This window comes from Larus michahellis, chromosome 5 (assembly GCF_964199755.1).
Source record: "Larus michahellis chromosome 5, bLarMic1.1, whole genome shotgun sequence".
Taxonomy (NCBI): domain Eukaryota; kingdom Metazoa; phylum Chordata; class Aves; order Charadriiformes; family Laridae; genus Larus; species Larus michahellis.
Genome location: NC_133900.1, coordinates 74,939,644 through 74,956,860, shown reverse-complemented (window position 1 = coordinate 74,956,860; position 17,217 = coordinate 74,939,644). Strand labels below are relative to the sequence as shown.

The 17,217-nt window shown below is 44.2% G+C and overlaps 1 protein-coding gene across 1 annotated transcript in view; it reads left to right on the top strand.

Annotated features, from left to right (window-relative positions):
• Window positions 1-17,217, top strand: part of SCFD2 (sec1 family domain containing 2) — a 208,105-nt gene that overhangs the window by 176,426 nt on the left and 14,462 nt on the right. The window contains exon 6 of the mRNA XM_074588057.1: window positions 16,587-16,732. Within this exon, the coding sequence (XP_074444158.1) occupies window positions 16,587-16,732 (146 nt within the window). The remainder of the gene's footprint in view (window positions 1-16,586; window positions 16,733-17,217) is intronic.

Here is a 17,217-nt window from a genome sequence, read left to right as displayed (position 1 = left end):
ATTCAGTAGCGTGCTTCCATGCAAACCCTATGGGAAAGTAAGGCTTAGACCTAACAGTCTACCCGGTCATCAACCATTTCATTCGTGTTATGACTAACGACGCTTAGAATTCAGGGAGGGAGATACGTATCAACCACAACACTTGCGAAGGAACTCCTTGGCCTATTAATTATCTTTCATTATATATGTTGTCATTCGTTTTGTTCCTCAGCCTGAAAGTGCTGAGATCCATTTTAGAAGAAGGGTCAGTTGCTCAGGGACACGTGTTGTGGCAATGAAGCACCCAGCGTTTCCAGCACAGAGGTGCCACCATCCTCACCAAGGAGCCAGCAGAGAGTGCAGTTGGTACATGGGTGTATTTCCAAGCAGCCAGGGGACAGAAAGATCTTTATAAAAAATGGCAGGTTTATGTTAATGCTGAGGAGCAGAAAGACCAGATCTGAGCACCAGCATATGGGGTTTTTTGTTGTACAGGATGGATCTCAGTAGAGAAAGGTTTCACCACTGTTTTCCACCAAAGCAGATGGGGATTCAATAATTAGGGCTACTTCCATGATCTGAATCAGATAAGAAAAAATGAACAAGCAGAGTTCTGCTAATAAATAAACTTCATAAAGTGAGACCCAGTGCCCAGGAGGTGACCAGAGGGCTGGTTGTTTGAATCAGTTCCTCCTCTGCCATTCCTCTAGGTACCTGCAGTTTATTGACTGACCTGGTTGGGAGCAGGGGAAGTAGCTGTGGCCTGAGGCTGAGCTGTTGGGGACTTTTATGGCCAATGTCCTCACGGGAGCCCTGCACCTGTGCTCCAGGTGGTTGTTAGTGTCACATCTGTACCTCGGCGTATGACTATATTCTGCATTTTGAATTTGGGGTTGTCTAACTGTGGGAGCTGACGTTAAAAGTTAGGCCACCTGTGGTAACCCACCACAACCGCCATCGTTCTGCACTGAAGGGGAAACTTGTTCGCGTGCAGCGTGTCCGACACTGAGTGGTGTGATCAGGAGCAACTGCTGCCGGGCGACCCTTCATGACGCTTCTCCTGCCAAGCAGGTTTCAAGTTCCTCTCTCCGAGGGCAGCATAAAACGCAGCGTGTGCCTGAAGTTCAGTCACAAACGTGGAGAGCTGCTCTTTGTCCATGCACCATGCTGAGTAACATTGTCAGCTGAGACAACAGTATAAAATAATCTAAAGCGAGCCGTTTGCCTTATTTCCATTTCTCTTGTGAAAACATGGTACAGTTTTTCAACGACAGCCAGCAGAAGGTAGCTGATGACAAAGTCCTTTGTGCCCAAAGCTGCCAGAAGTTAGCAAAGAGAAGGCAGGCGAGCTGGCAGGGGTTGGTTTTTACACATCCTTGTTGCACAGAGACAGAGCTTTAAAGCAAATAGATATATATTCAACAGAAGAGGAACGTGACTAGGAGCGGTGCTCTTGGTGCTGGTTTGTTTTCAAAATTCTCCATTTCTGCAGCTTAAAAATGCGGTGAGGCAAAAAGGAGGTGAAGTGGCAATCAGAAATTAGATACAAAGGGCAGCATTTATGTCTCCAAATGTGCCACCAGCTTATCGGGGAAAGGCGAGGACCAAGTTGGTCAGTAGCGAATGCATGAAGGAAGCAGGTAACTCGGTTTCTCTGATGTGTTTTTTTTTAACAATTTCTTGGCTTATTCCTAAACTTCTCTCTCACCAGTTTCATCAGTCCTTTGGCTAAAAGGTCAGAAGTGGGGAAAATTAGGCCATTCTTCTGGTTTCAAGATTTGCGTGGAAGTGTGAGGCGTCTTTCCTTCTCCGAGTAGTTTCCTACAAAAAGCATACAGGGAAAATTAATGAACCAGTATGAATGCAGTCTTCGTTAATTATAATTAGTAGTGAATGAGGGAACACAAGACTGTGAAAGGTTCAATCAGGTTCAATATCGAATTTAAACATGGGAGAAAAAGCTGTAGATGTGGTTTTTCACGGTGTTTACTTTCACAACTACATCCTCATATAATTCTTCCCTGTGCAGGAATTATTCATCAAGGTTAGCATTCACAAGCTGGTATAAGGACTTCAGGACCAAAATTAGTCAGTATTTTCCCCTTCTGAAATGAAACTTGTTTATGGTAGAGGTCTCAGGAGTCTTCTCCTTCTTCTCCTCTCCTCCACAGGCTTCATTATATGTGGTACATATCCATGGAAGTGCATCTATGTCTACTGATCATTTGAGAACCTATTAGCTTAGATATATTATTATAAATATTTCTATTGCCATTACACGATTGCCGTTGTACGAGCACCCTGCCAACGACAGTCCCTGGAGGTCTGGAGCCACATCACCTCTGAGCTGCACTTGCCCAGTCCCCTGGTAGCCAACAGCACTGGGCTGCCAGAGATGATGGCGAAACTGCTGCTGTCAGTCCGTCAGACTTGACTGGTGCTTGCATTTGCGAATGTGTTTGTTTCCTAAAAAACAACAACAACAACAACAACAAAAAAAAACCAACAAAAAAACCCATCCAATTAATTTTGAAATTGCATGTCCTCTTTCATTCCTAGGCGGGCACAATTCAATGAAAAAAAATCCTTGCGCTTCTGCCATATGCTTGAAGCATAAATCGTGTTATCCTTATTCTTTTGGCCACAATAAATAAGCAGGTGTTGAAACTTGACTACAAGATTATGAGTGTTTTTCATTATCTCTTTTTCCTGAAAACATTAACAATTTGTACTAAATGGAAATGACCACAGATCCCAGGCATTTTCTATCAGTTGTTGTTTCTTCAAGCCTGTGTTAAAAGCTGTGTTTTCAGCAGTGCGTACAACATTTTCAATTTGGTTTGAAGACAAAAAATGTTAATTCTTGAGTGCTTAAGAAACACTCCGGACCAACTCCAAAAGCTATTCTATTGTTTGTTAATTAAAATAGCACGATTACTTCTGAATTTAAACCAGAGAGTTTAACCCTAGTTCAACAAGGCACTGGCCTATCTTCCTCCCATCACACCTTTTAGGTTGAATGTGTGTTTATGTTTTCTGCTAAACTGAGACCTCTGCCAGCATCTTTTTTTTTATCTGTTGCACATACTATGAATTATTATCTGTTCTATGAATATGAGTTTATTCCACTTAATACTGTAGGATATTCCCTCCCTCTATGCATGTGCTTGCGGCTTGTACTGCTTATCATTTTCTTCATTGACCGATACTCACCATTTGCCCTACAGTGTGCTTTCTAGTTAATAGGCAAGAAAAAGAATAAAAATGAGCATTAAGTGTATAATTTTGTGTTATTCGTAGTCAGGGATCTGCTGTGTCTTGGTAGTGGCCAGCTGCAACACCCATGTACTTGGATTGGCACATGGAGTCGTTGTTCATCCTTTGGAAACAAATAGCGCCACGTTGGTCCATCCTCCCATAGACCTTTCAGATCCTTTCCACAGCCTCACTTCTTTTATTTTGCTTTTCATCCAAAGTGTGCTTTATGCAGTCTGTGTCTTGTATAACAGTAATTTCCATTTCAAAATTAACATAAAGTGGGATAATTCGTGCAGTGCTTTCCTTCTAGCTTGCATTTTTGTATTGCTTTATTATTGTTCTTTCTGCCCGTGCTTTTTACTTGGTTGCCTTTTCTTGCTTACCTGCAGATTGTTAGATGTTTGGACGGGGCTGTATTCTTATGCTCTCTGCGCAGTGCAGTTCACAGTTTCAATAAGAGTAGATGAACATAGGAAGGCTTTTAAATCATTTAGATGAGTCAGTGTTATGTGCTTTCATAAAGAAAAAAGTCTTCTGTGAAGATACTTTTTATAGGCCGTTATTCTCACTGAGATGTGAAATATTCCCATGGAGTTATCTTTTGAGGCAGTACTCCAGCAAGGATTTCAAATGAAATAGTTTTACAGCGGATGATGAAAAATATAAACAACCACTTAAAACAAAGCTAAAGAGAGAAATTTGCCGAGACCTCTCCTGTTTTATTTCTGACTCCAAATGTAATACTGGTTTTGCATATACTGGTTTTGCATATATATTTCCATGAGATTCATGAGGACCAAATGCCTCTGCAAAATACAGTTCTCCTAATCATATCAGAGACATAGCGCTTATTCCGAATAACGTAATCACCCATGCTGAGGCCAAACTATCGTCTACCTTTTTATCTAGACACACAAAACATTCTAATATCACACTCTGGTAAGGTTACAGACAATACAGCTTGCTTTTATACCAGAATTAAATTGTTCACGATTCATAGCTTCAAAGATTGACTTGGGCATCCCAAGCCCACGTGTATAATGTTGTGCTTTACAGATAGACATTTAGTCATACAAACGGTAGCAGTTTTTCTCTGTGTGTTCTGCAGGGGAAGATCTGAAACGCAGTAACATCACATCAGGTCATTTGTTCAGTAGATCAATGCGGTGACTCACCAGAAGACAGGGTTGTGGGTGCTGTATGCGCAGCGCGCAATACAGTTGAGCAGGGACCACAAAGTGGATGCTGTGCATGGATTAAACCGCACGTGCTCCTTGCTGTGATCACCGCTGGTTGTGATGGAGGAGCTTGAGAGGGCTGTGTTTCAGCATAATTTCTCGTCTGCCTGCAGAATATGGGCATCTGTGCCCTATGTTCACCCCCTGCCTAGGTAGCATACGTGTGACCAGCGGAGGGATGCACGCACGGCGTCTTCACCACCCATTCGCTACCCACGCTACCCATTTCCCTCCTCGGCGCTCTATGGGATGCTAAGCCTCTTGGACTGGGAGAGTGCAAGCTAGGCATTTGCATATGTTCTTTTAAAAGGAATTATTTGCCTGTAGTAAAAGTAGACCGCTCTGGCGAGACCCCACCTGGAGTACTGCGCGCAGCTCTGGAGCCCTCAGCACAAGAAGGACATGGACCTGTTGGAGCAGGTTCAGCGGAGGGCCACGAAGACGATCAGAGGGCTGGAGCACCTCTGCCATGGGGACAGGCTGAGGGAGTTGGGGTTGTTCAGCCTGGAGAAGAGAAGGCTCTGGGGAGACCTTATAGCGGCCTTCCTGTACCTAAAGGGGCTACAGGAGAGATGTGGAGGGACTCTTGATCAGGTAGTGGAGTGATTGGACGAGGGGTAACGGTTTTAAACTGAAAGAAGGGAGATTTAGATTAGATATCAGGAAGAAATTCTTTACTGTGAGGGTGTAAGACGCTGGAAGAGGTTGCCCAGGGAAGTTGTGGCTGCCCCATCCCTGGAGGTGTTCAAGGCCAGGCTGGATGGGGCTTTGAGCAGCCTGGTCTAGTGGGAGGTGTCCCTGCCCAGGGCAGAGGGTTGGAACTAGATGATTTTTAAGGTCCCTTCTAACCCGAATCATTCTGTGATTCTATGATTTCTTTTTCCTGGGATGCTAAAATAAGGTTGAAGGTATTCTGGCTGGATTTTAGTGGGACTTTGCACATGGTTAAGCACACCTGAATGCTTTCTGTAAGCAGGATTTCAGAACAGAGCGTGGTGCAGCTCAAGCAATATATTTTTCTTCTAAAATTGCAGTTAAGCTGCAAACTCTCATGTCACAAATTAACTTTAGCACTTCAGAGAGTTTATTGTCATACATTTTTTCTTCTGGCTTGGCACATGTTCTGGCAACAAACATTTTTTTGTTTCTCTTCCATTTGGGTAGGGTGCTGCTAGCTGAATAGTACCTAAAGTATATTAAAAAATAGCATGTTAGCTTTTCATGCTAGAATTTCAAATATGACAAGAACTGGAAATCTCTGATATTTTTGTTTATCTGATGGCTCCATTTCTTATTACCATGAACTTTGTAAACTTGTTACAGTGTATTTCTACCTACTGTTAACATCCAAACTGTCGCAGCAGTGTAGATTAATACAGGATTGGCATTTAGCTTTTAGATTTTGCATGCTGTCTCCCCTGGAAAACAACCTTCTAGTCATTTGGCTAACCCTTAATCCTTTTATAGTTTCATTTTCATTTTAGAAGGTAAGCTATGCCATTTTTTAAGAGAAACAAAGAAATTATTCTGAGCATAGTTATGAATTTAAAGCAAAAGATACTTAAGGGATGTGCCATAATTCTGTTAATTCATGTAAGGAGGGGAAATTAATTTGCAATTATTATCTGTTAGTAAGTAGAGCCCATTGAATGCCGCCTGAGTGCCCATTATCCTTGTCAGTTTTCAGACGGCTTTTCACCTGTTGTATGGCATACTGGGTGAAGAGGCCTTTTTGAATAGATACACATAGCCTAAAAATGTCATTATTTTTGTCTTCTTCTTAAAAATATTGTTTTGCTTCAGTAGCTGGTAAATACATTACAGCTATTAGTTTTAATTGTGATCTTTTGTTTCTATACGTTTATGTTATTGTATAAAGCTGCCTTCACCAGTTTAAGGAGAGCATGAGTTCTGGTTTGGCTCAGAACTTAAATTGGTAAAGAAAATGTCTCTTGGACATTTATTGATTGCCATCACTCTCAGATGCATCAGTTGAAACGGTTTTATATATGTTTAAAAATTCTGTGTAGGACGGTTGTTTTCAGAAGGAAGCATTTTCCAGTTATGTCTGCAAGCCTGGCTTGGCAGTATGAGGAACACGCAATCAAATTGGGCTGTGAATGCAAAAAACATCAATCGTATTCATTTCCATTGTCCGAGCTAAAAAAAAAAAAGATGAAAAAAATCAAACAAAAGTACTGAAAGACTTATTTCACTTTGTTGTTGTTTTAAAAGTTTTATTCCTTGTAATCAATGTAAAGACGAAAAGTTTTATAAAAATAAGGACATTTACAGATCTTGCCACATTTTCCCGAGGTTCCTCTGTGAGGCCGGATGGGTAGAGCATCTAGACTCCCGTGGACTTCTCTGTGAGCTTCTTCCCTGCTCTGCTGCTTCATAGTGCAGGGACAAAACAGGCTTTTGTGGTCTTTCTTTATGAAGGGCTTTAAACACAGGAACACTTTAAACAGGAATGTTGCTTAGGAACACTTTTCTTTGCATACAATTTCCCTCAGCCCCGGCAGTGTGAAGTGCTGCATTAACAGCATGGTCTGAGGCTGTCGCCTAAACAAAGGCTCCTCCAGCTCCAGGTGGTCTCTCGTGCCACAATGGCTTGCAGATGCTTGGAGAAAGAAAGGAAGAAACGGGGCTATTAGGTCCCGAGTAGGTACATTAGAAAAGGCAGTGGCAAGGCCCCATCCATGTCCCGCCACGCTGGCTGTTGTGAAGAAGAACGGCCGTACCTTTTCACGCACACAGCGTGTCCTCTGTTGTGGTCCACGCTGGCCAAGGAGGCTTCACTGTGCTGGTGGTACCTGCTGCCTCACCCACTGCTAGCTGGACACGACCCTCATCCTCTTCCCCACGTATCATTTGTCCTTCACGTATGTGGTAGGGCTTGGAGCACCTTGCGAAGTAGGTGAGAGGCAGCAGATCCGAGGGTGAAACTTCATAGCGTCACTGGAAGGTGCTGGCTGATGCGCGAATAGCAAGAAAGTCCTCGATGGGAGCAAAAATCTGTCCCTGCCAAAGGGCAGCCACCAGTCTGAAGACAAAAGGAGGTTAGCTCAGAATTACTTCCAAAAGACTGAGGACATTTGATCACATAGGTCCTAGGGTGGTATGTACAGAAAGCGCTATATCATTTAGTAAAACCTGGAGTTTTACTAAGTTCTTGGAAGAACATTATTGGGAGGCCTTATTAGACTTACAGGGCATTTACCATAGCTTTATTAACATGTGTGGTTTTTTAATTAAGATATGAATTACTTAAGGGAGCAACTGAATGGTTCCCTAATGAATTTGTTACATTAATTTCCTTCAGAAAGCACATCTGAGCCTAACTTAAATTCCTCCTGCAATTAATTTATGTAATTTATTCTAGTAAGTGCTGTAGTTTTTCCTTGTAATTGTTCACTGAATTGACAGGTTTAATTTCATGTAACTTGAGAGCCTCCAGTACCGAGTTTGCAGTGCTTCATAAAAGTTGATATTACATGGTGAATTTTGGCAAGAAGAAGGCAATAAAATATTCCCGTAAAATAGAAACATCCAAGTGACAGATATTGAGGCCAAAATTTTCAAAAAAAATAAAAACCAACAAAAAACCCACGACTCTCCAAAGGTAGGTCTTAAATCCACATTTAATCGTGTAGGTAAGCGGCCAGATTTTTACATGTGCAGCTTTAGAGATTGAGATCCAGCAAAGTACTTATCCACGCGGGCTATGCGTCCCTTGCACGCCAAAAAAGCAGTTTCCAGAAGAGGTTCACAGAATTTTCACAGAATCACGGAATTTTTCAGAGTTGGAAGGGACCTCTAGAGATCATCTAGTCCAACTCCCCTGCTAGAGCAGCATTGCCTAGAGCACATCGCTCAGGACTGCATCCAGGCGGGTCTTGAAAGTCTCCAGAGAAGGGGACTCCACAACCTCCCTGGGCAGCCTGTGCCAGTGCTCTGTCACCCTCACTGTAAAGAAGCTTTTTCTCATATTTGATTGGAACTTCCTATGTTCCAGCTTGTGCCCGTTACCCCTCATCCTGTTACTGGGAACCACTGAAAAGAGTCTGGCTCCACCCTCCTTAAACCCACCCTTTAGATACTTGTAAACATTAACAACGTCTCCCCTCAGCCTTCTCTTCTCCAGGCTAAAGAGTCCCAGCTCTCTCAGCCTTTCCTCTTAAGGGAGATGCTCCAATCCCTCAGTCATCTTTGTTGCCCTACGCTGGACTCTCTCCAGTAGCTCCCTGTCTCTCTTGAACTGGGGAGTCCAGAACTGGACGCAATATTCCAGTTGTGGCCTCACCAGTGCAGAGTAGAGGGGGAGAATGACCTCCCTTGACCTGCTGGCCACACTCAAAGGTTCAAAGGCTTGAGGCCAACAACAGGCTTTCTGAGCGCACCGCTGGCTCTTGCCATCCCTCCCCGGTGAGCTCCAGAGCTGGTGGGATGTGTCCCGGTATGATAAACGTCAGATCTGTGCTGAACTGCCCATGGAGACATACCTGTGCCATCCCTGGATGCTCAGCTCTGCTACAATTTGGACACTTATTTAAAAAGCTGAAGTGGTGATTTAGGATTCTAAATTTAATTACTCTTTTAAAAAGCATCCTTGGCTTTTCTCTCAAATGGGAGATGTTTGTCATGATGAAAATAAACTACAAATTGCACCTTTGCCGGTCGCAGTGCTCCCATCACAGACACCACGTCCGTACCACCACTTGCGCTGCGTGGTGCTGGTGACTGCCCCAGTGCGTCCCTGCACACCGCTGAGTTTTCATTCTCCGTGTGCCAGTCAGATCGTAAATGACATTTATAGAAATATGGAGCTGACCTTCTCCGTTGTGTGGCTTTTCAGATAACCCCTTTGACTTATTCTGAAGTTTCAGGCTTCAGCTGGAGCCCTACAGTGACCCTTGGGGTTCCAAGTAGGTTCAAATCAGATATCCCTAATAATCGAGGGAGAAGAACATTCTGCTCTGATTTTTAACATCATATACATTTTCCCTCCCTTTTCTAATGTTTTTCCCGTATGCTGCTATATTTTCTTTCCTCCTCGCCTCTGTTTATCTTTCTGCCTGCTAGCATTTGCAGTCTGTTACGCGGCGCTGTGTGGACTGGCAGAAGGGATAGTCAAGCCTTGGGCTGGAAAATCCCGAGTTCCCGCTCTGCTTGTGATGCTGACCTCTTGTATGCCTGGGAGTTTCAGCTTTTTTGCCCCTGGTGCACAAAAAACTTGCCTCTCCCCAAGGATGGAGTGGTTTCTCAGCGGTGTGGGCTGAGGCTTGACTGGGGCGAGGGGCCATCACGGGAAGTGGGGAGGGAGGAGGAAGGTGAGAAAGGGGTTGAATCAGGACAACGGCTTAGAAATCAGCCGTGGTTGCTGGTAGGGGATGGGGTAAGAGCGTCTCGAGCCTGTGGGTAGAGACAGGTTATCTCTGCACCTCTGTGCCTGCCCCTTCCTCAGCTGATGAGCTCCTGCCCTTCTGTGCCAGCAGCACCAGCACGCTGCTGTGCCAGGGCTTCAGCAAAACGGACATGTTTTTTTTTATATTTTATATATTTATAATATTATATTTTTTTACTAAGTGCCTGTTTTCTTGGGATTTTAATTCACCTTTGAATTCCAAATCCCATTTCGAAAAATCCTGTCGCTTCTCCCATGTTTCTTTTCACCCTTCTTTTCCTCTAATCCAATCCGTAGCACCCGAATCACTTGCTAATGTCACAAAAGCCAGCCCTGTTTCGAACTCAGCCCGCTGTGGTGTTGACCTGGCCTTCAGCATTTGAAGGTTGCCCGGAGGCTTGCTCCCGGCTGGGGGCTGCCAGCAGCGCAGACAGAGCTGCCCCCGCCGGTGCCATGCACGCTCTGGATGCTCTCTTCTCACCATCCCCCAAGCTAAAATGGAGCCAATTCTGATTTTTCACCTTCTGCTGATGTTCCTATTGGGCAACGACAGATGTCTCGTATTCTGGCCCGTCCATCCTTGTCCCTTATGTTGCACTCACTTACCAGCTTCCCTTTTAGATGCAGCAGAGAGCATGATTTAATACAAATCACGTTTAAGAAAAAGATTCAACTGCATGGCAGAATCCGTTGGTAAGAAAGGTGAGAAGAGAATCACACAAATTTCATCCGAGTTTTGGTTTTTACAAGTGGTTTTTTTCCCTTGCAAAACCCAGCCATGGTCTGTGTAACCATATGCATTCGTACCTACTTTTTCGTAGCAATCTTAATGCATGAATATATCAAAACTATTATAAAACATATGGCTTTGGGTATACATATACATGCTTTTAGATTTATCTGCTAGAAAAAGAAGGACTCCCGTTGCTATACTATCATCTGAAGTATAAAAATAGAAGATTTTCATTAAATATCATAGTGCTGTATTTTGAGTTCGGACCCTCAAGGCACCCTCTATCTCTGTTCTTTCTCTGCCTTTTGCTGACAAGCAAATTAACTCTGCATAGCTAGAAAATAGCTTGCATAATGCAATCCTGGTGCTGGGTTTTCTCTTCTTCAAAGTACCCGTTTTCTGGTTTAGCCCTTGCTTCAGCGTGTGCTTCTAAAATGGCTTGGCTACTCTGCCAGCTCCGTTCCAGGGTTTGCAGGGTTTATATCGGGGGGGTTTTCTGCAAATGGGCTATAGAGAGAGCCTAAGTTAATACCAATAAAACGGAGTAAAGTGTTAAACTTTCAGCTTTCTAAGTTTTTAACTTTGTCAGAACTGTAGCCTTTCAGCAATGTCTCAGAAGTATCAAAGACCATCACAAAGTATTAATATTTATTGTATTGCTTTAGAGAAAGAACATGCCTTTTTGTAACGCCGGGACCACATACTGAAAGAGACAAAGCACAGTGAAAGATTTTCTGATACACAGGTCTGAAATTCTCATTTGTTGCATTCAGGGAGGAAATAATCACATGCCACTGTATAATTATAGATCGTGTGGGTTCACAGTGTCTGTGTCCTTTTCTTAAGGTATCTTTCTTCCGATTTCAGAAGTCAGTAGGAAAACCGGTCCAGTCTGGTTTCTGGGTCACCCCAGACTGTAGAAAAGAGCATCTCCATCTTCTCTTTTCAAGCTTCTTGTGAAAACGCATTGGTTCTGGTACTAATGGTTATGCAGGTGTGTAGCTTAAGAGGAGATGTGTTCTCTTTGACGAAAAAGTTCAAAAGTAGGTCAAAAATAAGGGCTGGTGGTCTCATCCTGTTAGGCACTGGATGCAGCTCCTGATGCTCTGACTCCCCTCAAATTCAGCACAAGTGGGTGGACGCAGAACAGAAGTAATATCGGTGCAGTCAGGCATGGCTTACTGCAGAAGCAGGTTGTGTTCTTCTTAGGATATCATCGAGATCTTGGATATGTGCTTTAAAATCTTTAGTCCCATGCTGGTTAATGGTGATTTTCTTTTTTCCACAACTGGGCTTCTTCAAGTGTGACAGGAAAGCAATATCCCCAAATTTAATTTAAATGCCTTTTCCCATGTATAATAGGACTTGGGATTCAAAGGAATTCATTCATCGTGCTCTCCTAATGCCACTTAACTTCCCGTGAAAAAAAACAGTAACAGGAAGAGCTGCTTTAATTAGCACATGAGCTGTGCAGCAGCTAATGTATTCCACCTCTTCATTGTTGTGAAAGGAGCAGATTTCTGGGTAGCTTGAAGCGGGCAGAGAAGAGGGATTGTGTTCTGCTCTCCATATGCGCATGGGAAGGTGTGAACAGGAGGTGATTTGTAGCCGCCTGCCATTTGTACAACACAAGCTTCTGTTGTTCTCCAGGATGGAGAGAAACCCGACTCCCCTCTTCAAACCTACTGCAGTGTGACAGGTAGGCAGCAGCCTTCGGAAAACATGAGATTTTTGTTATTAATCTCAACAATAAGATAGCAAAGAAAACTTACTTTTTAATATACATTTTTCAAAAGAAGAACTGGATGTCAGGCTGGAATAAGAGAGAGAGCCATGACTTCCCCAGACCTGTGCTAATTCTTAATCAGAAGTCCCAAGGAAGCCACATGTTAGAGAAACCTTTGAAGGTGCAGCCCTTTTCTTCCATCTGGTCAGCCTTAAACTGGCACTGGACTGAAGCTTTGACTCCCAGTACCCCCCTGCTCCAAAGTGGGTCCAGCACCATGCCCTGCTGCGAAGACTGGAACCACATGTTCAGCCCCAGCTCCTCGAAATATGCCCTGGTCTGCATGGTTGAACATGGAGGGCGATGAGCTGCTGGCATGCCAGGGCTCTTCATAGAATGAAAGAATGGTTTGGGTTGGAAGGGACCTTAAAGATCATCTAGTTCTAACCCCTCTGCCATGGGCAGGGACACCTCCCACTAGACCAGGTTGCTCAAAGCCTCATCCAGCCTGGCCTTGAACACCTCCAGGGATGGGGCAGCCACAACTTCCCTGGGCAACCTCTTCCAGTGCCTTACCACCCTCAGAGTGAAAAGTTGTTTCCTGATATCTAATCTAAATCTACCCTCTTCCAGTTTGAAGACATTACCCCTCATCCTATCACTACATGCCCCTGTAAAAGGTAGAATCGTAGAATCATTCAGGTTGGAAAAGACCCTTGGGATCATCGAGTCCAACCATCAACCCCACTCTACAATGTTCTCCCCTACACCATATCCCCCAACACCACATCTAAACGACTCTTAAACATGTTCAGGGATGGTGACTCCCTGGGTAGCCTATTCCAGTGTCTGACCACTCTTTCTGTCTGTGAAAAATTTTTTCCTACTGTCCAGTCTAAACCTACCCTGTTGCAGCTTGAAGCCATTCCCTCTTGTTTTATCGCTAATTACCTGTGAGAAGAGACCAGCACCAACTTCTCTACAGTGTCCTTTCAAGTAGTTGTAGAGAGTGATGAGGTCTCCCCTCAGCCTCCTCTTCCTCAAACTAAACAGTCCCAGCTCCTTCAATCGCTCCTCATAAGATTTATTCTCCAGGCCCTTCACCAGCTTCGTTGCCCTCCTCTGCACTCGCTCCAGCACCTCGATATCTCTCTCATATTGAGGTGCCCAAAAGTCCCTCTACAGCTTTCTTGGAGGCCCCCTTCAGGTACTGGAAGGGGTTATAAGGTCTCCCTGGAGCCTTCTCTTCTCTTGTTTTGGTCCAGGTGACGATGATGAAGCCATGTGGCCTGTTAAACAGATGGTGGGAGTGGATGATTTCATCCTCGGAGTGTGTCAGCACAAGCTGCAAAGCAAAGCCCGAGCTCCAGGCAGCATTTCCCTGGCAATGAGGTTCAAGCGGAGAGTGATGTTACAGGGACTGCGCTTCGCTGAGCAATTGCTCAAGAGATGATTGATTGACCCAGTAACAAAAAGCAAATGGGACACACCAGGCCAGGCAAGTTGAGGAGCATCTCAGGGGCTTCCAGCCATGAAACCAGACCGTGTCCACTGGAAACTGCCCTGCAGTTCCAGAGGTGAAGAGTGACAAGCTGGTTTGAAACTTCTTGGTCAAAAGGCTCTTGTTATAATAAAATGAGAAAGAAAGAGAAGCGATGCCAACAGGAGAAAAGAAACAAATATTTCTTTTGATGGGAAAAATAACTGTAGGGCCAAAACAAAAGGCTTTTAAATGGTCCAAGAAAATAAACAATTAAGAAAAAAAGAAGAGTGTGCAAAGCATAGCAAATCTGATGTGATTTTTACCTTGCCTGAACTTGCTCAACGCGGGGGACTTGCATTCGCTAGCGAAAGGAAACATTCCAGAGGTGGCTTGGCCAAAAGCAATGGCTTTTGCTGATAGAGGATTAAAGAGAGGAAAAAGAAAATACAACTACTTACATTAGCTAGGAGCTGCTTATCTCTAATGTGGCTAAAACAGAGCAAGCTTGTCTCTTGGAGAGAGAAGAAAAATCTAGTAATAGAATAATGAGATACGGCTCTTCATTTTAATTTTCTTTTGCAAAATGCTTTATAAATGTTAACTATTAAATATGCACAGCCTCTGAGTTGGGAGCTAAGAGGGACTGTCCCATTTTCTCATTCCTGTGTTTTCCCATGGGCAGGGTAAAAGCACACTGACAATACAAGATCTCCTCTGAATATTTTGCCTGTGCTAATGATAAATACAAACCAGGATTTATCACCTCAAGACTTTATTTATCGACCTCATCTTTCCAGGAGGTGTTCAGTCTCATTTTTTTCAGCTGATGGACACTGTTCCCTTGCACGTAAACCAGCACGAGATCACTCACAGGAGCCATCTCTCGGATTCCAAGAGCACCAGTGGAGCAGGGTAATGACCTGCAGAGTGGGGTTTGTGTTCAGGGCTTTCACTGACAACACACCCGCTCCTCGGCTGAATGAAAAACTGAGCTTTGCCAATCAGAGCGTGCAGATCTTGCACATACATAACAATAAAAACACTTCTGTAAGTTGTTTTGCACTCATTTTAAAAAAAATATTAATAATTTCAAGAGCCCTGTCCAACAATATACGAGTGTCTGCCTTGGAATTATAACACAGGAGTTACTGAAGACGCGGTTCGTGTTCGCTTCGTTGCTTTGTGGGATATAATGGCATAAATCCTCACCAGCTTGGTCCGGTGTAGCCCTGCAGAAGTACAGTCATTTTATTTGTTCCCCAGGGAGCTCTGACTTGGAGCCTTTCAACAAATAAAACTCAGACGCATGAAAGCTCAGTGCCGAATCGCCATCTTGTAGGAATAATTTCAGACATCTGTAAGGGTGTGTGTGTATATATTATATACATCTTCTGCTGTACGGCATGCGAAGATGTGAAAGTGATCCAGATTAGCTGTTACAAATTCCCTGTAAATTTTGAAAGCACCACCTTTTTTTGTTGTTTTTTCAGTGCATAAGGACTCCATCCTCTGTCAGTTGTAGAGGAAATTCTGTTCAGAGTCCCATCCCGTCCCCCCCTCCCCCCCGACAAAATCCAGGCTCCTTCACAACAGGTTTTGGTGTCTGTTTTCAGTGCCAGGCTCCGCTGGTGCAGGGTGGTGGGACCTGCGGGGAGACCCCATCCTCTCAGCAGGGATTCTGCACAGACACAGAGGTTTGCTGGTGCAGGACCACCTGTGGGACCGGGGGTGGACAGTCAAACCACTACAGCAGCATCCCCTGGAGAAGACACTGGCGATGAGCAGGGGTGAGCGTGTGTCCGTGCGTGCGTATGGCAAGAAGGGTTGTTTTGTGATAGATCTTCCACCATGGGGGTGAGGAGTCAAGCGAGAAGAGAGGCGGGCAGCGATGTCAAATTGTGTTGGCAGGGCCATAGAAACACCAGGCAAGCCAGCTGGCTCTCACTTGGCTAATTCTTATCAGCGGGTCAGCTGAGAAAGCATTTTTTCAGCTCTTCTGTGCGATATAGGTCCTATGATGAGGGGGATGGAGCCAAAGCGAGAATTTCTCTTTGCCAAGGCACTGCCTGGCCACCTGGTGGGACCTTTTAGATCGCTCTCTAAATGGAGTTTGGCCTCGGTAGAAGACAAGCATTTATCTTCACAGAAGTGCTTTGGAAAAATACATTAAAAGTAATAACTTGTGCCACCTTGAGGGATAAGGACTTTTTTTGTGACAATACAGCTCTTCCCACTGTGTAGCTATCATTTCTGCTCTATTTAGCATGGACTTTCCCCATTTTTCTTGTCGCAAAGGTAGGGAATGCATTTGGAGTCAGCAGGCTGCCAGCCGGGGCCCGGGTACGATGCCTGAGGAGCAATTCCCCTCTTCGTGGCTGTTTCGCCCTGAGGAGACCAGCAAACCATCTGGTTCCTTTCCGCCTGGGGGTCCTCCTCAGGGCCTGCTAGCATGGCATCTTCTGTTTGCCGTGGAGAGCAAAACATACCCTGCGCCGGTGAAATTGCTGTCTGATCTAGGTTACGAATGTGGTTAGAGATGTGCCGTTCACTTTGCTCGCTGTCTAGAATTTATGGGTTCTTGCTTAGCTACAGAGACCCATGCCACACAGAGGACATGCTGTCTAACCAGCCCCTGAGTTTCTGAAATACGACACAACGAAACTAATTTAAAATTTCCTCCCTGTTACCTTTTGCTACTGCTTATTATCAAAGCACCTGAAAGTTTTTCACTCACTCAGCTCCATGTTTCTTTATTTCTTTAGGCTGTGACTCGTCGCTGAACCTGACATCTCAGAACGCCACAGATGCAGTGGACGATATCTTTCGGTGCCTCAGGGATATTGCAAGAGCTCGAATGCACATGAAACAGTTTCATTCCATACATAATCCAGGCAGCAACACCCACCAGGCAAGTGGATCTTTCTTTTCCCTGTGTATGTTATTTTTCTAGCATGCTGTCAAAATTACAGCACTAATTTTGTCGACGTGCTAATCCTGTATGTTTTCTGCCCATGTGGAAGATATTTAAGCATGGATTTTATAATTGACCTAATCAGCAAGAACTTCCTCAAGTCCTTCATCCAAACTCAGGCATATCCATGTCAATGTCAACAAAGAATTGTCTGGGGAAGAAATTTGGGATTTGCTCTGCAGCACGGTGGTACGACATAAATGGCCGTGAAGGGCAGGGCGAGAACACGATGGTTTTGGACTAAGACCTCTCATGGTATCCATACAGCACTATATCCATACAACTGTAATTTTCTCTCCCATCTCTATATGTGTGAGAGGCAGTCCCATTTGTAAATACGTGAAAAATGCAGCTTTTGTTTCTAAAATATGAACACATGAATGATGATATCTAAGTATCTAAAGGGCAGGTGTCAAGAGGAT